The sequence below is a fragment of the Muntiacus reevesi genome, chromosome 8 (assembly GCF_963930625.1).
Source record: "Muntiacus reevesi chromosome 8, mMunRee1.1, whole genome shotgun sequence".
NCBI lineage: Eukaryota > Metazoa > Chordata > Mammalia > Artiodactyla > Cervidae > Muntiacus > Muntiacus reevesi.
This window is the reverse complement of record NC_089256.1, coordinates 87,881,441-87,901,633: the sequence shown is the minus strand read 5'-3', so window position 1 is coordinate 87,901,633 and position 20,193 is coordinate 87,881,441. Positions and strand designations below refer to the sequence as shown.

The 20,193-nt window shown below is 37.7% G+C and overlaps 1 protein-coding gene across 3 annotated transcripts in view; it reads left to right on the top strand.

Moving 5' to 3' along the window:
* The window catches only part of MME (membrane metalloendopeptidase), a 107,317-nt gene that overhangs the window by 64,409 nt on the left and 22,715 nt on the right, over nt 1-20,193 (top strand). For all 3 annotated transcript variants that reach the window (XM_065942209.1, XM_065942210.1, XM_065942208.1), the window contains exons 13-17: nt 605-733; nt 1,475-1,573; nt 4,565-4,645; nt 5,907-6,010; nt 19,109-19,167. In XM_065942209.1, coding sequence (XP_065798281.1) covers nt 605-733; nt 1,475-1,573; nt 4,565-4,645; nt 5,907-6,010; nt 19,109-19,167 — 472 coding nt within the window. The remainder of the gene's footprint in view (nt 1-604; nt 734-1,474; nt 1,574-4,564; nt 4,646-5,906; nt 6,011-19,108; nt 19,168-20,193) is intronic.

Below are 20,193 nucleotides of genomic sequence, written 5' to 3'. Positions count from 1 at the left end.
GGAATAATTCTGACTGATTGAAATTTTTAATTTTTTACCCTTTAAAAGAAAGTGTAGACATATTTTAAAAATGAAAGAAGATAAGAGCTGTGTTTTGTTAAATTTTCCTTCCATAAATGTATCCCTTTATTGGTACTTAAATGTGTACGCATGCAGTTCTTCTAAGTACTGGAAGTTCAGCAAAAGCATTGAAAAACAGCAGTGTGTTTTCTGGTATACCAGGTCTCTCCCCTGTTACATATATTGAATATTGTTTCATGTTTATGTTTATGCAGTGGCAACAGCATTATTTTGGGATTATTTCCTAAAGTGGTCCAGGGCAGAGCTTTTTTCCTAAAGTGGTCTAGAAGGATATTAACTTGCAATAGCCAACAGTTCTTCTAGGACTTGCTACTGAAAATATACCGTATTTCCAGATCATATATAAGTAATAATTCTATTGGATTACATTTTTTCCTATGCAAGGACATCCTGACGTGTGAGGAGAAGCAATGACTATTCAAAGAATCTGAGACCCAAGAGTAGAGTCCTGTGAAATTTGTGCTCTCGCAATGCTCCGGCCGTCTACGCCTGCTCAGTGCCATTTCCTTTCTCTCCCCCATAGGCTCTTTATGGCACAACGTCAGAAACAGCAACTTGGAGACGCTGTGCAAACTACGTCAATGGGAATATGGAAAATGCCGTGGGAAGGCTCTATGTGGAAGCGGCATTTCCTGGAGACAGTAAACATGTGGTAATGTTTTCAGCACAGTACTCTATCAGTTTGCAGTCACAATAGTCCATCATTTTGCTAAAATTTTACTGATTGGCTGAGAACTTCTGAATTACCATTTGCCATTATTTCCCAATAAATCTTATCCTCCCTCCCCCAAGGGTCTGCATATTTTTCTAATCCTAATATTGTTTAACCCAAAAGCAATTGTCCATTTTCCAGGAGCAGTATATTCACAATACCTAGTCACATGTTCTTATAATATAGTCATTTGTAGTCTCCTCTATTAGCAAAATTGACTAAGAATTATTTTTTCTTAAAAACCAGAAAGTAAATCAGAGTTCATTTGAAATATAAGCCAATACTATATTTTTTATTGTTACTGAAGTGAAGACAAAGGAACTTAAAAGCAAGGTGAAAGAATTTATTGAAATGCTACTTCATGCTTAACTAAACTATTAATAGTAATGACAGCTAGTATTTTATGTTAGTTCTTCTTTTTGATCATGGAAACCATACATTCTAAAGAAGAATTTTATTAATGTATACATTAAGATCTATTCAATCATTAGTGTTAATGGAAGTGCTGCTTTAGAAATATAATTATCCATATATATCCATTTGTTTAGATCATTTATAATTTTATATTTATTAACATATTATTGAATCACATCAACACAGCTTATAATTCTATTTTTCTTAATTTTTATTACAAAAAATTATCTCATGACTCATATTTGCTTTCTATTCTTTTGGTTTAAGGTTGAGGATTTAATTGCCCAGATCCGGGAGGTTTTTGTTCAGACTTTAGATGACCTAACTTGGATGGATGCTGAAACAAAAAAGAAAGCTGAGGAAAAGGTAAAGAGCAAGGTGGAACTAACTACCAAAGAAAAATCTATAAGAAAAGATGAACTTTTAAGATATTTGGGGAAAATCTGGTAATCAAGAATTCTATAAAATAAAAACACACTCTTTCAAGATGTAACATTTCCAGGGACAATTTTTCATTGATGAAGTTTTTTTCTATGATTTTCATCTTTCATTATTTCTTTGCAACTAGCTTCTATTCTCCATGTTCAGCTCAAAACTTTGAAAGGAAAAACTCCTTTTCCTTAAAAAAGAAGTCTTCACAAACCAAGAAAATAAGAGAAATGTCTTGTGTGAATAAGGAAGCATTAAAAGATATTATCAGTGGTTCATATTTTTCCTCCTTTTATGAAACATATTTAAAAGATTTCTACCAATATTCAATAATCTTTAGTGCAAATTTTTAGCTAAAAATTTGTAAACATGTGCTATTTAGTTTTTTTTTTTTAATATAACCTAAGGAAAATAATACGAAATTTCTATTAAGCCAATGTAAGGTCAGTGCATTATTTGAATGCTATAGAGTGTCCTACAGGTATAGAGATGTTGATGGAACTCTTTATAAACTATTCTTATTTACCCCCACTATTCACCTTTTATTGAGATTTTTAACATCTTGCATAGCATAAGCAAAATAGAAATTCTAAGGAAATCCCAGGTTTAAATTTACTATGCCATTGTCTTGATAACTATATACAACTAGAAGGAACACATCCAGTGAAAACTGTATGTGCTTTATAAGCAGTATTCACATGCAACCTGATTATTCCTCTGTAGTTAGAGTAGCAGGAAGAACATACCATTTTCTGAACTTAACACAGAAAGAGTCCATAAATCTATTTATAATAAGAGATTCCAACTGAAGTCTAGTTTTCTTTCAGGATTAGATCACATGGAAGGGTCATCTTCAGTGACCACAGAACCCTGGATGACTCAGATCTAGAATTTGGCACCCCAGTATAGCTGTCTTTGCAGCACTCTGTCTAGCTCCTCAGAAGTTCAGGCTGAATTTGCTCCTTTCATGTTCTAGCTGTCATAACATGGTTCTTTTTGATGTAACCAATTAAATTGTTCTAGATTTAATAATCTCCCAAAGTGATATAAAACTCTGGATCTGCAAGTTGCTTTGTGAAATAGTCCCATACTCAAAAAGTTTAGGCAACACTTCCTGAAGGAAGGCTTCCCTGATCCTACCCTCAATTAGGTTACATGCGTCTAGGGTATAATCTTATGGCATCATACATCACACTTGAGAGTTAATATTCATTTTATTGCCTACCATTCACCTTTACAGTAAACTCTCCATGAGCAGAAATTTTTGCATTGTATCCTCAGCCCCTTACAAAGTACCTGGTTTATTGTAGACCCTAGAACACAAATTGAATGAATAAATAGGCAAAATAATTCATTCTCTTGGATACTTGCAATTACTTAATTGTAGACTCTAAGACGTCCTTCAGTGAAAGAGCCTGCTTCGTGTTTCTGTCATAGTACATGCGTGCTCAGCCTCTCAGAGTTGTCCAACTCTTTTGGACCCCATGGACTATAGCCTGCCAGGCTCCTCTGTCCATGGAATTTTCCAGGCAAGAATACTGGAGTGGGTTGCCATTTCCTTCTCCAGAGGATCTTTCCAACCCAAGGACTGAACCCATGTCTCTTGAGTCTTCTGCATCAGCAGGCGGATTCTTTACCTACTGAACCACCTGGGAAGTGGTCACAGTATTTACCCCAAATATTTTTACAGTATATCCTTTCTTACGTGGTACCTCCCATTTCTGTAGATTTTGTATCCCTTAGAATACCTTTTGGGGAAACGTCTTCTAGAAAATAAAACACCACTAAGAGGGGAGTGATTTATTATGGGCTGACAGTATAGAAAGAAAATAGGCTGGGCCTATTAGATTAGCTGACACATCTGTCTGATCCACTGGGGAAATCCTAGACTCATGAAACAGATCTGTAAAAACACCACATCCATTTGATGCAAAACAAATAACTCAGAGATGCAAGCTTAATACCTCATGAAAAATTTAAATTAATTAAATTATTTAAGAGCAATGTGGTATGATTGAATCAAATATCTTTGAGAAAAATGAGAGAAGTTAAAAAATAGAAATAGCAAGTAGTAAGCAAGTGGGCTTCCCAGGTGGAGCTAGTGGTAAAGAGCTTGCCTGCCGGTGCAGGAGACATAAGAAACGCAGGTTCGATCCCTGGGTTGGAAAGATCCCCTGGAGGAGGGCTTGGCAACCCACTCCAATATTCTTGCCTAGAGAATCCCATGGACAGAGGAGCCTGGAAGGCTACAGTCCATAGGGTCTCAAAGAGTCAGACACGACTGAAGCAACTTGGCATGCACATACACAGACAGTAGTAAGCAAGTGGTAAATATGAGATGTGTAACAAGGGAAAGCCTGTTTTCTACTCATTTAACTAATATCATTCATTTAACTGTAGAAAGTTGGGTACACTAGCTCTGGAGACCGAAACAGAACATAAAAACTCCAGGAACCAATATTCAAGAAGAATATTTAGCACTGAACCTGTAAGCCCACATCTGTTTTCTGAGCCAAATTGGTGAAGTGGAAAGATAAACTACTAGAACAAAAGTTCTAAATGTTATTTCTCCTATAAGATTGAAGAAAAAAGCCTTGCAGAGAAAAAGTTCATAAGAGTAATATCTGTGTTTGTAATACCTTTGTTCCAATACCTGTGGAACAAAGACTTGTCAGTCTGTCATGTTAATTTTCTTGGGCAAGCTTCAGACTTTGAGAATAGGGTATTAGAAGCTAAATTTCAGGACTCTTTTTTATTTCGGAATTCCAGGAAGAAGCCATGGCAAAGATCTCTGTTTAAGTGTGGTCAAATACTCATTTTGTAAACAGTATGGATCAAGTTATTCAATTTCCAGTCAAGGGCACAATCATAACGTTTGCATTTGAAAGTTCATAATCATGCTCACATTCAATATTATAATTTTCATAGGCCTTAGCAATTAAAGAAAGAATTGGCTATCCTGATGACATTATTTCAAATGACGACAAACTGAATAATGAGTACCTTGAGGTAAGTCTTGAAAAGACTCTATACTGATGACGCCTGAGGTTGGGGGCAGTGTCGTTTCTTGCTATGGGGGCCAGAACGTATGTGGGCCTACACCCAGAGCCCTTATTATATTAACACTGAAGCCAGAACTATGTTTGTTTTAGTGTTAGCCTGTTGTTTCATTGGCCTGGTCTGTGTTTGGTTTTTTTATTTCGCTTTCCAATATAGTCCATTTTAAGAGTAGTGATTAAAAACTTGGTGTTGTTTTTTTTTTTTAAGAGCACCAAGGCATAGATATTTAAGTGATGAGCAGGCAGTACTCAGGCTTTTTATACATGCCTGAAAAGTCAAATCTTCAGGTTTCCTTCCAATTTCTAATTATTCCTCCACTGGATTGACCTGGTCATGTCTTCTCTGGAAAAAAAGCATCTATTATTTGAGAGTGAGAAACTGTTTTATTCCTCTTGTGTAATGTAAATGATGAAAGCAGAATTGAGTGAAGTATGGATTTCAGAGTCCACTAAGAGCTTATTGCTAACCTTGCAGTCTCCCCGACAACTTGCCGTTTTGGTGACAAGGTGGCCCTTGCCTAGATCCGGGGATGATGATTTCTAATCTGTTGTTTACTAGCCTAACTGGAGAGTTTGCAAGGCACATTGTCCTCGTTTCTTTTTCCATTGCAGAGAAGCTTGACTTTTTAAAAAATGAGCTCACTGTAGCTTGCGAGTCCTTGGGGCCCTTGTGGCCGGAGTCTAGTGGCTGAGCACACAGCCTCCCAGCTGAACTGCATGGGCTCAGATCTCAGCCATGCCACACCTAACTGGTTAAGAGTATCACCTCAAAGGCAGACTCCTAGGGTTCAAATCTCAGTCTCATCACGGAGTAACCTGGCCAACTGACCTGTCTGTGCCTCATTCTTCTCAGCTTTAACATGGTGATAACAGCCCATCTCCATAAAATTATTTTGAGGATTATAAGAATAAGTGTTCTTATAACACAGTAACTAAGAATGCTGTTATCTGTCATGTAAGGATTGATATCAACACAGAAAAGCTTGTTTGACTCTTAGTTTCATTTGATTAATTAGAAAAGAATACACTGAAGGGATGGTTCAGCCAGAGCAGCAGTGACTTGTATGGAATTAATTAGAACTTAATTTTTCTTTGGCAAGTTTTAATGCTCTCTACTAACTTTATTAAGTGATAATCTCTTAATGCTATTTAGCAAAACTTTGGAGACACGTTTTTAGTATTGCTCTCAAAATTCTTTTAAATTAATACAGTTGAGCTACCAGGAAGAAGAATACTTTGAGAACATAATTCAAAACCTGAAGTTTGGCCAAACTAGACAACTAAAGAAGCTTCGAGAAAAGGTGGACAAGGATGAGTATGTATATTTCAATTTTCTAATATGTTCATTCAGAAGAGGGCCTTTGCTAGATTAAGAACCTGACCTAGAATAATGTTAAAAGGTGGAATGTTCTCTTTCTATTGAGTACTTCTAAGAGCATCTAACAATATAGGAGGATGTAATCGAAATATAAATTTTTTCCTTAAGGTGTCAGACTACATTTGATTTCTTCTCATACTATTGTCTGTCCCTTCTACTTTGTTTGTGGACAGAGCTCCCTAGAACACTTTAGTCTAAGCGGTCCTTAGCTCCTTCAAACCTTTGAGTCTATTACAATACTCAGAATTATCATCTACCCTTAGTCCCACCTACCTTTCTATTGTTCAGCCATCCTTTAACTCCGTCCCCTACCTAACTTGTCCAGGTAACACTTCTCTCAACCTTGTGAGAACCAAATCTGAGCTATCAGGATTCAGTCGCATTCGTAGCTTTCAAATGATCTTAATCTCTGCTTACTAGTGGTGTTAGTACACTATAGTAATGATCAGCTTAATGTTTATTTTTCGGTTAAATGGATGTGTTTAAAAATATTCATCAACATAAGTGCTTATGCACTTAAATCCCTAGAACTATCTGTGTGGACTTTTTCGCACACAGCTCCAAGAGAATAGGAGATCGTTCAGCACTGGATCGTTCAGTGCTGGATACATAGGAATTTCAGTCAAAACTAAATTAATGAGTGAGCAAGTGCAAAGTAAATATACTAACTTGACCTTTGTGGTAACTGACACAATACCATGCTAGTGAAGTGTATGGTTCACTCCTGCATTCCTTTATTCTTTCACTAACATTTATTAAGCGAATATTTTTGAATATGGAGCAAGTCAAGGTGGGAACTGGAAAAATCAAGGGTGAACTCTGATTCAATTCCATTACATTACATTAGTAGAGTGTAGGAAAGGTGTATTATAATAAACTACCTCCCGGAGGGAAATGTGCCAAGGAAGGGACAAAGTGCAGAAGGACTGTTTGACGACAGAGTGTTCTGTTCTCAGTAAACCAGGTACTGGTTGGACAAAATTCCCAGTGTGAAAATGCCAATGCATTCAACCCCTGTACAACATTTTGGACCCTTCAGGTATTCTGAAAAAGAGACCACTTTCTTTTACTGACCTCTCTGTTTACACTGGAGCAAATGTTATGTTATCTGGTACTTGAAACAGGGTGGCAAATGTCAGAGAATGCTTAGTGTCCCAGGTGGGAAAGAAAGAGATTGGGTACATATGGCTTCTATCATACTCAGTTGTCAAATCCTAGCTCTAGAAATTGACAGAAAGTCATCAAAAAGAATACCTTGTGGAAAAATTTATAATCTGAGAAGCTCCTTATAAGTCTGAATGTTTTTATTTCTTTGCAAAATATAGTTACATACTATATAGTTACATTTAATAATTGTTAGCACTTTGTAAAATACCTGTATACAATTATCATCAAATATTCTTTCTGATGGAGAAGGCAATGGCACCCCACTCCAGTACTCTTGCCTGGAAAATCCCATGGACGGAGGAGCCTGGTGGGCTGCAGTCCATGAGATCGCTACAAGTCAGACACGACTGAGCGACTTCACTTTCACACATTGGAGAAGGAAATGGCAACCCAGTCCGGTGTTCTTGCCTTGAGAATCCCAGGGACGGGGGAGCCTGGTGGGCTGCCGTCTATGGGGTTGCACAAGGTCGGACACGACTGAAGTGACTTAGCAGCAGCAGCATTCTTTCTGAAGAGAGCTAATATAAGCTGCATCCACCTGACATCAGAATATTTCTTCATAATTTTAAAAATCGTTGTTGAATTATTGCTTGATGTTTTCTTTGGAAGTTAATATAGTCCCCGTTCCATAATAATTTTGTAGTGTAGTGTGTAATTTTCACTCCTTTTCATCATATGTGTTGATCTCTGAGTTTTTTTCTCTTTACCACAGATAATCAATAGCAAAGACTGTATCTAAGATTTAATGAATGTTTTCTCAATAGCGTGCACAGCTCAGTAGTACTTTTTGGATCCTTTCCATGAGCCTCTGACAGTCAATCACAAGTGCAATATGCCTTTTAAGGTCTTCACTGCAATAAGAGGCTAGTTTTTCTTCCTTCCTCATCTTCTACCTGTATGCTGAGTACAAAGGCTCAACACTTTGGACTGCACTTTAGATTCACCTGGGGAGCATTTCAAATAGACTGATTCCCCAACTCTCCCACCCTAGATTGTGATACACATGCCTCTAGGTGGGGACTCAGGTACTGGTACTCTTTTTAAGTACCACACACCCTTCTCAAGTCAGAATCTTTGCATTAATGTTAACTTCCTTTTTATATTGAATCTTACTTGCTCATATTCAATATTGTGAAATATTTTTACAAGATGATACCTTTAATATAGGAATTTTGATTTTTTTTTAATTTAAATTTATATTGGACTGTACTTGATTTGCAATCCACATGCATGTGGATCCATGTTACATCTCCATTGTGATGACTTATTCAGACATTTCTCATTGTTCACCAGAGTGATTACAATATTTGTCCTAATCTTATCAATCATCTCATAGTCAATCTTGAGCTAATTCTCCAGGCTACCACCTTAGAGAGCTTTTAAAAACACAGATTGAGTCATGTTGTTTTCTGATGAAAACCTTTCAATGTGTTTTGCCTATCTCATGAAGCTTGTACAAAGCTCTGCAATCTCCTGCTCCACACTCCAGAATCCCTTGAGTCACCCTACGCCACAGCATTGTCCCAAATCTCCAGACACAGGAATTACTTTAAAATCACCACTCCGTCTCTTCCTCCTCCTTATCCCTTACCTTGGACCACTCTTTCTACTCTTGTTCATTTAACAGAAACCTACACTTAGTATGATTCTTCTTGAGTGTTACCTCCTTACTCATGCATCCCTTACATTTTTCTCTTCACCTTGTCCTTGTATGATACCTTACACATATTTTACTCACAGCGCCAGTATATTATGTTATATTTAGCTGGAATAGCCCTTCTTGAAAGAAAGCAAAAGTCATGTATTTGTATCACCAGAGATTGAACTTTGATGAATAGAATGTGGACCTTCCTTCAATGATGATAGAGTGAATGATTGATAAAATAGTCAATTTGTAACAGTGCTGATAAAGTGAACTCAGCCACTAAAATAAGTACTGATAAATCCAAGCATTTCACCATCATTGTTGGTGAATATGTCCAACATGATCTCTGTTTTCTCTGCTTAAGAATTCCAAAAATTGAGAACGTCAGGAAGTCTGAGTGTGATATGCCTAAGTTAATCATTTGGCTCAAAGGACCTCCTTCTGACCATTCAGGCAGCTGGCAACTGCAAAGGACAAAGATTTAAATTTAAAAGGCTGTTGGTTCATGTGGTTTCTGAGTACTTAGCTGATGTTTCCAAAATTACCTCAAACATCATGTTCTCTGGGGACTTAATGACAGTTTGTAAATAACTTCAAGCACATCATGTTATCAAATAGTAATAATGTTAGATTGAAAATGTAATATCCATTGGCAAAATTACTTGGCGAAGTATCTGAAATAATTTACTTTCAATAACATGATTATTCACTTAGAGTCTATGGAACAAACATAAACCTCTAAAAAGAAACAATATACTAGGACAAAATAAAGTGAATTCCTTTTCTTAATTTCAGACTTGACATTATTTTGTTAGTTTCTCAAGACAGAATTTTCTGTAATATAATTTGGACAGATACTGCCAGTCTTGGTAAATTATGACTGTTGAGCATGTGGAATTGCATTTCATAAACTACAATGACTTATTTCATTGCTGCATCTTTCTTGCCGTTATACATCAAAATAAAAACAAGCTGACAGTAATAGCAGCCAACTCAATAAACATTTTGCCAAATAGCTCCAGTGTGCAAAGTACTGTGCTACGTTGCAGAGGATAAAGAGATGAGTAAGACTCAGAGCTAGTAATCTAGTGGAAGAGGAAAGGTATGTAACAACGAAAGCAGATGAAAGGCGGAGTTGGCTGTTGTGATTACAAGACAACAGGCTGTTAGGATAGCACTTTTTTAAACCCACAATTAAACCTTTACCGATTAGTAAAACTTTCTCTGGAAGGAACATGTCAGCATTCAAAGTAATGTTGAGGTGAACTAGAGCAAAACAAGCAAAATGATTGATTCATTTCTTCTCCTTTATTGCTTCAAGTCTGCTGTTTTTTTCTAATCTGGACTAACTGGATGTTTGCTAGTCCCTGAAATAAGTGGTGCTATGGAGGTTGGCGGCCAACAGCTGTGGCTCTGTGTGGTTCTTCCTGAAAGACCAACAGTACCAAGAAGAGTGGCTGGTACCACTGTAGTTTTGCCACTGCAGTGAGCTGCTATCCCCTTTTCAGTGTCTCAGTTCTGCCAGTTACTATCTGTAGCCTTTTAAAAGCCTTGAAGTTTCACTATTTGTAAAATGAGCAGGTTGATTTAGACTGTATAACATCTTTAAGGTTCTTTCCAGCACTAAAATTTTAGGGCCCTTACTGTGATGTTTTGATAAGAGATAGCATATTAAAAAGCAGAGACATTACTTTGCCAAAAAACGTCTGTCTAGTCAAGGCTATGGTTTTTCCAGTGGTCATGTCTGGATGTGACAGTTGTACTGTGAAGAAAGCTGAGCACCAAAAAATTGATGCTTTTGAACTGTGGTGTTGGAGAAGACTTGAGAGTCCCTTGGACTGCAAGGAGATCCAACCGGTCCATCCTGAAGGAGATCAGTCCTGGGTGTTCATTGGAAGGACTGATGGCTGAAGCTGTAACTCCAACCTTTGGCCACCTCATGTGAAGAGTTGACTCATTGGAAAAGACCCTGATGCTGGGAGGGATTGGGGGCAGGAGGAGAAGGGGACAACAGAGGGTAAGATGGTCGGATGGCATCACTGACTCGATAGACATGGCTTTGGGTGGACTCCGGGAGTTGGTGATGGACAGGGAGGCCTGGCGTGCTGCGATTCATGGGGTTGTGAAGAGTCGGACATGACTGAGCGACTGAACTGAACTGAAGATGTTTTAGTCCTTGACTTTTCCACAAGTGACCCAAGAGAGAAAGACCATATTCTTGTGAGGTAGGGATGTACCTCACTTCTTCCTAAAGTATCTCTTCTGCTATTACCCTTCAGTGATGTTTCTAGACTCAGTTTTCTAATTAAGTCTTGTATCATTGAACTTGAATTTCAAAAGAATAGCTATAGAGGATTTCTGTGAAGAAATGAGATGGCCCAGAGGTGGAAAATTGATAAGACTCATCCAGGGTGGGCATTTAGAGTGCTGAAGACTTGGGACACAAGTGACCCTCCATAGTGTAGATGTGTGGGAAGATACGCAATGCAGATAGTCTGACTCAGCAAGTGCTACTTAGTCAGAAACACTAACAGGCTCAACCTGGACAAGCCGCTCTGGTTTCCTGTGGCAGTATCTGCCCTGATGTGCTCATTCTACACCTATGATCATAGATCAAAACATTAAGTTCCACCTATTTAGATTCCCATTAAGATAGCAGACTGTGATTTTTCAACACATTTTTGGATTATAAGCAAAATATATCTTATCAGTAAAAAAAAAAATTTGCATTTTAATTAGCACCCAAGGAAGGTTTGTTTCAGAGGAGAAAGAAGAGATAGAGAAGGAAGGCTAATAAGGTAAAGATTTAAACTGAAGAGCTTTGCAAAAGAAGTCTAGAACTTGATACCAGTGTGCCCTCTTGAGAGGACAATGCCCAGATAGCGCATGGCTTCTGGTTGGCACGAGTCTCCACAGTCTGCATGGAGCAGGGCCCCACCTAGGCTTACCACCCTTCACCCTTCCAGGACGAGAAGAGTCAGTGCTTTTGGGGCTTGAAGGACTCATCGGTATCCCAAGACCTAAATGAGTGTGCATGCCTGTCGTGTTCTCAATATTGTGCTAAGCCCTAGAGATGCTTTAAGAACAAAGCATGAAATCAATAAGTGGGAGTGGGACTCCTTGGAACTTAAAAGCTTCTGCCCAGCAAAAAAAAATTTAAAGGCAACCTAAGGAATGGGAGAAAATATTTGCTAATCACATATCTGGTAAGGGATTAATCTCCAGTATATATAAGACACTCCTATAATTCAATAGCAGAGGAAAAAAAAAACCCTAATAACCAATTTTAAATGACCCATGAACAGAGGAACCTGGTAGGCTACAGTCTGTTGGGTCACTAAGAGTCAGACATGACTTAGCAGCTGAGCATGTCCCCAAGGATTTGAATAGACATTTCTCCATAGACATACAAATGGCCACCAGATAGATGGAAAGATGCTCCACATCACTAATCATCATGCACGTGTGCTAAGTCACTTCAGCCACGTCCGACTCTGCGACCCAATGGACCATAGCCTACCAGGCTCCTCTGTCCGTGAAATTCTCCAGGCAAGAATACTGGAGTGGGTTGGTATGCCCTCGTCCAAGGGAATCTTCCCAAGGGTCAAAGGGTCAAACCTGTATCTCTTGTGTCTACCTGCATTAGCAGGTGGTTTCTTTACCACTAGTGCTACCGGGGAAGCCCCACTAATCATCAAGGAAATGCAAATCAAAACCCTAGTGAGATGTCACATCACTCCTGTCAGGATGACATATTGTTAAAAAATAAATGAAAAGACAACAAGTATTGGCAAAAATGTGGAGAAATTGGGACACAATTGGTGGGAATGCAAAAGGGTGCAAAAGTTATGGAAAACAACATAGACATTCCTTAAGAAGTTAGAAAAAGAACTGCCATTAAGACTCAGTAATTCTGGGCCTATAGCCAAACTAATTGAACTCAGGATCTCAGAGAGACATTTGCACTCCTGTGTTCATAGCAGTACCATTCACAATAGCTAAGATGTGGAGGCAACCTCTTTCCCTCAACGGATGAATGGTTGGAAAAAAAATCTGTGTATACAATGGAATACTACTCAGTATCTAAAAAGGAGGAAATTATGCAGTATGTGTTGATGAACTTAAGAAAATGTGCTCATTGAAATAAGCTCAGAAAGATAAGTACTGCCTGATTCCACTTATATGAGGTTTCTAAAATAGTCAAATTTCAGGAAATCAAAGGAGGGAATCGTTATTACCAAAAGCTGGGAGGAGAAGGAAATGAGGAGTTATTAATCAACAGGCAAAATATTTCCAGTTAAGCAAGATGAATAAGTTACAGCATTGCGCCTAGTGTCAACCATAATGTACTATTTACTTAAAATATATTAAATGGATAGATCTCATGGCAAGTGTTATTGCCATAATTTAGAAAAAGGACAAAGCATGAAACGTTGCTGCCTTCTTGGAGTCACTATTTCATGAGCTAGACAGACTATTGAATAGACTTGTAATGTCATGTTATGTCATTGCTAAGGGTTATGTAGGATGTAAGAGCTTTCAGTTCTTTCCTGAAAGATCCCAAGATTATTCTCAGTCAGGAGAATAAACACCAAAATAAAATTCTAACAGAAAAAAATCTACCCACCCCTATTATGTTCCAAATTGGGGATTTCTCTGAATTTGAGATATCGCTTACATGAGTACACACATCATGCTTGTAAACACATATAGAGTTACTGAAGACTAAGGTGATTGGGTCTTGTTGCCAACTTATAACAATACACAACCAACTGATGACTTCTAAGAAGAAAATCAATGATTTTGGGGGTTGGTTTGTTTTGTTTTTTGGGGGTTTTTTGGTTGAAAGAGACGTCGATTCTCTTATTGTGCTGTTAAGAGTAGGAGCCTTGGCTCTCACTTCCAAGGATCAGGTGAATCACTCAGGGTGCTCGTTAACAACTCAAAGGACCAATTGATTGAGGCTCTTTGGTCCTACTGTGCTTTTGCCTTTGGATAAAATATTGTACTTTATGCAGCAGCGGGAAGAGCTTGTTCTCTGGAACCAGGGGGCCGAGGTGGAGGGTAGAGAGAGTGAGCAACCCTGAGTTAAGATGCCTGCTCTGCCGCTTATTAATTGGGTGAACTTAGGCAACCACCATGATACCTCTGAGCCTCAGTGGGCCCTTTGTAAGCTGAGGATGATAGCATTTACTTTTACGTTGTGAGGTCATTGTTGTGTATTGTGTAGTGTGCTTGCCACGTAACTTAGGTGTTCATTAAACAGTAGCCATCGTTACGAATGGGTCATGATGAGACTTCAGGGTGGTGTATGAGCCAGCATCCTAAAGCCTGTTAGGGTGAGGGGCAGCCCTAAGTATGAAGTTATGTAAAAATGAGCACTGGGACTTCCCAGTGATTCAGACTCCGCACTTCCAATGCAGGGGCCATGGGTTTGATCCCTGGTCGGAACTAAGATCCTAACCACAGTATAGCCAAAAAATAAAATAAATCTTTAAAAAAGATTAAAAATGTGAGCACCTTCATTTTTAAAGAGGTTAGCAAGGAAATGGCATTGATTTTTGTAATGAAATTTTATGCTTGGTACCGATCGACATGTTAAAAGTAGGGGATTGATTGGAAGATGAGGGTGTCATATTTCTCCATAGTTTATTTTTCCCAGTTGTATCACTAACTCTATAAATAAATTAGGAAAAAGAGTTTGATCTATAATGTACCTTAGTTTCTATACATGAAAATTGAGGTATCATCTGTCTTATACGGGTAGTTTGAAAGATGGATGAAAATATATAGAAAACTTTGAAGTCTTGCTGAGGGGATATTAATAAATATAAAGAATTACGGTGGTAATTACCATTACAAATGAGAATTCTCCTTTCTAGAAGTCTTTGAGGAAGACAGAGAAAACCATTGTATTGTACTGCTGATTTCAAAGGAATTGCTTCAAAGGCACTAGATGCTGAGAAATTAAATGTTTTCAGGGAAAGGAGCATTCATGATTTTGTTGTTTAAAGGTGTTTGTTTTAAAGTTACACATTAACGAGTGAAAGAAGTTTTATTCCATATGTCTTGCATTCCAGTGGGTTTATTATGTCCAAGAGGCTATAGGATCAGGGTGTAGACTTCCGTTTTCAGTTCCCTGGGTAAAACGGTGTCCTTTGCGTTCATCTCATCACCACTTAGGTCCCTCAGGGTAATTAAGGGGTGGGAGGGAAACGCACCTGCTCCGCCTCTCCAGGAGATTGCAGTTGTATTTACCAACTGCACTGTTAGTCCAGCTTTGAGGACCTTGCTGCTTATAGTGGCCCTTTGTTCTGCTGTAAGCGTCCTCAAACCAGAAGGAGATTACCTGACAAAGCCGTTTCTCAGAAATGGAAAGTAAAGTCTGCTCACCTCTTGCATCCCCACCCTTCACTTTATACCGCACGTACCCATCCTTCTGCAGCCACGCAGTGGAGGCAGGAAGAGAAGTCACAGAACAGAGTGACATGCACTCTCTCTCAGGTCCAGTACCTGCTGCAGGAGATGCTAGTGTCTGGCCTCTGTACTTTAAAGATATCTTCAGGTAGCCTGCACTATCCATTTTGTTACTGGACACTTGGTTCTCTCGTTAGTTGTGCATTTTCTCTTTTCTGTGCTGCTGTTCAGGGTCGCATTTGTCTAGTTTCCACAAATGAAAGCCTCTCCTGAAACTCTGAGGCTGCATCCAAATCAGAAGATCTTACAGTTTTTGTTATATCACCATTTACTTTAAAAACTATATTCTTTGTCCTTTAATTTAGCTTTCTGTTGTAACATAGTGAGATATTTCATGATTGACCACAAATATTAGACACTGAGTCTGTCGCTACTATCATCACTTTAAGATGAAATGATCCAATTGCAGTACCTCAAGTTCTGGTCATTCCCAGGGACAAAGTGCCCTGTGCTTTTGGATCTGGATAATTGCCCGGGGGTAGTCTGAGGATGCACTGTGAAAGATCGCAAGGAAGAAAAGGCAAACACTACACACTTGGGCTCTGTGAAACTAACCACCGTAATTCTAATTTTATGTGAGTGCTCTGTGGTCATAAATAGCTACCTATTTTCTTGAAGGTGTAATTCACAATGGACATTTTAATTTGTAAAGCTTTCCCTGCTAAGAAGTTACAAACATTGATCAAAGTGCAATTTTAAACAGAAGAGCTGGAAAAAAAAATCATTAAAACAACAGGTGGGATATTTATTTTTACAATAGCAATAAACATGAGATGGATAATATAAACTCCATTCATCTATGTCTGACTTTTGAGATCTGTTGCTATCTGCAACATCAGTTTCCTGTATCTAGTTCTGTTCCTCTCTAATATACTAATTTAAAAAAGAAAACATTTTGAATTGGCACCTTTTGTGTTCATTATTAGTACTGTGCCTGAGTGCAAAATCAACAATTTGTATATTATCTGTGATTACCTACTAATGTCCATGCAGAATATATTATCACTAAATCAGAAGTTCAGAACTGAACAACTGAGGCCTAGAAATATGTTAAAGTAATTTTTAAACAATTGAAATTCTAATAAGTATAAGCTATGTATGCATAAAATCTGTTATGTTGGGTATCATCAGGGAGGAAGAAATTTTCCTCTACCCTTCCAGGATCTTTTGCCTGGTCTATGAATTAAATTGACATGAGACAGATTAATGGGAGAAAAATCAAGATTTAATACCGTGTATACACAAGAGAGCCCTAGGAAAACTGAGTAACTTGCCAAGAAGGCTGAACCCCTCACCCTAAGTACCATCTTCAGCTAAAGACAAAAGAGGATGTTGAGAATAGTGGTTTGGGACATCAAAGGGGAGGAAGGCAATTCACGTGAAGATGGAAAATCAGATGTTTGGGAAACACTTGTTCAGTGGGTCATGCTGTCACAATGGGATACGGGGTGGACTCTGATCTCTAGGCTCTGTCTGGTTCCCCCACCACATCGGGCCCATATTCTCTGAAGATTCCTCTGGTGATGGCTCTTTTTCAGGAACAGGCCTCCTCTACCTAAACTTTTTTAGGCAGTTGTGGGGCAGGTCAAAGTTTCTTCCTAAGTCTTTGGGAGATTTGTTTTCATCTCAAAATTACCTTCATGCCAAAGAGACTTTTGGGGGTGGCGACTTTTGCTGTCTTACACGTTCGGAATGTTGATGACACGTCAGAAATACCTCTAAAGGCACCATGAGGAACAGTGTTTCTCCTCGGGAGTAGGGTCAGAGTGTTTCCTGTTTTCTGCCCCTGCCAGATAGCCTTAAACCGTACGCGAGTCCTGTGGTTCTGTGTGAATTTATGTAAACACAGTCCTAACGCATCATTTTTCCTGATCATGAGTTTTATTTGTGTTATTTTCTTTCATAGTACTGTTTGGTCACACAAAATCAACCTTTCCTCTGTAGCTTCTGATCTCAAGATTTTAATCTAACATCCCTGGGTTTGCAAATGCATGTTTTTAATTGTGAGTCACTACAAAGCATGTGGGAAGCAAGTCAAGTTTAATTAAAATAAATAAAATTGTATGCTTATAATCATCAACCTGCAAGATTAAAATATTGATGACTCAGCTGTGGTGAAATTAGGGAGAACTGAAATATTGGTCATGCCATCCTGTTTGAAAATGTTTTTCTCTATTTGAAACAACAAAATCAAACTAAAGAAGAAACACATTGATTGAGCATCCCCCCACCCAAACCCTCCATCTTCAAACTTATTTCCTTCCTAAAGAAAAATTCCCAGAAATTCTATCTGAATTATTTTTATCTGCACAAACTCTATCTGGATTTTTTAAGTCATAAATCCTTCATATGAATGTCTTAGTCTTATTATTGGAGGTAAAACTCATGCTTAATTAGAATTTATCCAACAGTTGTTATATGTGGCCCTGTCTGAGTTACTTTTAATAGATCAAAATAGGCCTTACATCTGACATCCCAGAGTAGTTACTGAAATTTTAACTAAATTGCTGATTTGGGCAGCTGACTTTGGACTGCTTACCTTGCAAAGCAGGGTCTGGAAACAGTTCTGATTTAACCTCATTGTGCTAATTACTGTAAACTCCTTTCATGAGTAGGATAATAATTGTCACTAGAATTATTGCCCTAAAAGTGGAGTAACTATGCAACCATTAGTTAACAATTTATGGTTGTCTTGAGTGTATGTGTGCTGACATTTAAGAAGGTATCAGAATTCAAGTAGTATCAGTTTTTCAATTGACACTTTCAATATAAGGATATGTGTCTATTAATGAGTATATAAGCATACAGCCTATCAAGACGATATTACTCCTGTTGCACAAAAGTGCTTAACAGTGGTTGTTGATATGCAGTCTTCATAACATCTTAGCAGAAAGACATGGGAACACTGGCTCCATCCTTTAGCTTACCGCTGCTCTCAGGCTGTTGTTTGGAGAACTGGATTGTTGGTTTTTTTCTCACTCACTCTTGTATAAGTTATTTATGCTTCTTTATCATCTCCTCGACTAGGGTCTTCTGAAGTCAAGAATTGTGTTTTGTAAAATCTCTAGGTTCAATAGAGAACCTAATTCATGGCATATACAGACAGACAGATTTATTTAAGAATCACCTGGATTTCATTTTGCAGTCGTTATACAAAAATATACCTTTATTCACTTACCTGTCATATTTTTTAAAAAAATTTTAAGCAATAATCAGAGTAGGCACACTACCCAAAGCTAAATACCTGTCAAGGGGATCTCTTAGTCCCCAAAAAGGCTCTTTGTTAACTATGAATTTAAAAAGTTTAAATATACCTTTAGCAACCTGAAATTTGCTGAATTGAAATTTTAGCAACCTGTATTTCTATATTCTGTCAACTGTTCCAGAATTGTTGGCATAGTCACCTAGTATCAGCAACACAGAACTAAATAAATTTCAATATAATTTTAATCCATTGCCATTTCCAAAGAGATGCGTTAGAATGGGTTTTGCACTGTGAGATGCCATCATTAAAAATTTATGCAAATTAAATAACAGATTGCAGACCTGTGTATAGTCTCATTTTTCAAGAAGTGGAAATGTTTTTAAATGAATTCTCTCATCTAGTGAATTAATTTTAATTTGTTGATCATATTTCAAACAGAAAATTAAAATTCATCTTGGAATAGTGATAATGCTTTTATGGTGGTGAACAGATTGACACAGATAACAGTATCTTTTGTAACAAGTTCTTATGTTTTCTATAGGTGGATAAGCGGAGCAGCTGTAGTCAATGCATTTTACTCTTCAGGCAGAAATCAGATAGGTAAGGTCTATTCTTAAATAATCGTATAATATTTCTCTGTTGGTCCCACGCGTTAGTGCTTTGCATGACCAATTTATTATATTCCCTACAAAAGCGCTGTTGAGGCTGAGTTACTGATTTATTGAATATCCTCCTTGGAAGTAAATGTATCCATGTACCTCTTTTCACTATAATAGCAAAATTTAAATCAGTATAAGTCACATTAAGTGGTTTTTTTTTTATAACATTCTCATTTATAGCTAAATGGTTTATCTTATTGCTAAGTACTTTTATTTCAAACTGCTTTTTCAAAAAAATTCCCTTATAGCCCCATAAAGTTATATTAACTTTAGGACTTTCTAAGCATCAGCATCTTAAGTGGTTTAAGTTTCAAGAACCAAAGTTTCCGAAATCTGATTTTTTTCTCAGTTCTCTATGCAGGCATTGGTAGAGATGATCCTGCTCTGTATCATTGTTTTTTTCCTAGAAGGTTCTAAGAGAGAGGCTCAGAAAGTTGCAAAGTCAGTTTTACTAGGTTGAACCATGTGGAATTTCCTTAACCACTTTTGATCCAAAAAAAAATTTATGTTCACTAGTAGTAATATCACATAAATAAGCATGGAAATTAATACTTCAGTGAATAATACTATGAATAATGAAATGGCTTAATAAAACAAAGATATATTTTTTTCTCTTCCTGGGAATACCTTGACATCTTGCAGCTCTCTTTTAAGTATCTTACAAATAGATATATTTCCCCCCCACCCCAAGGGTTTTAGTATGAAGAAAGACAACCAACTGATTTAGTACTTCAGTGGAAGTATTCTAAATAGTATAGCCAGTTTCTCCAGGTTTGTTCAGTCCAGCCCTTCATTTCTAAGTGTAGTTAAAAATCAAGTGGGAAGCTAAAGTTTGATGATACTTCTTCCCATTGCTTTTAAAATTAGTCTGATACATCACCCAGCTAGTAAAATGATTACCTGAACCTAGGTCAGAACCTGTTTAACGATCAACTCAGAACCCGTGCAGTCTATCCTTCGTAAAGTA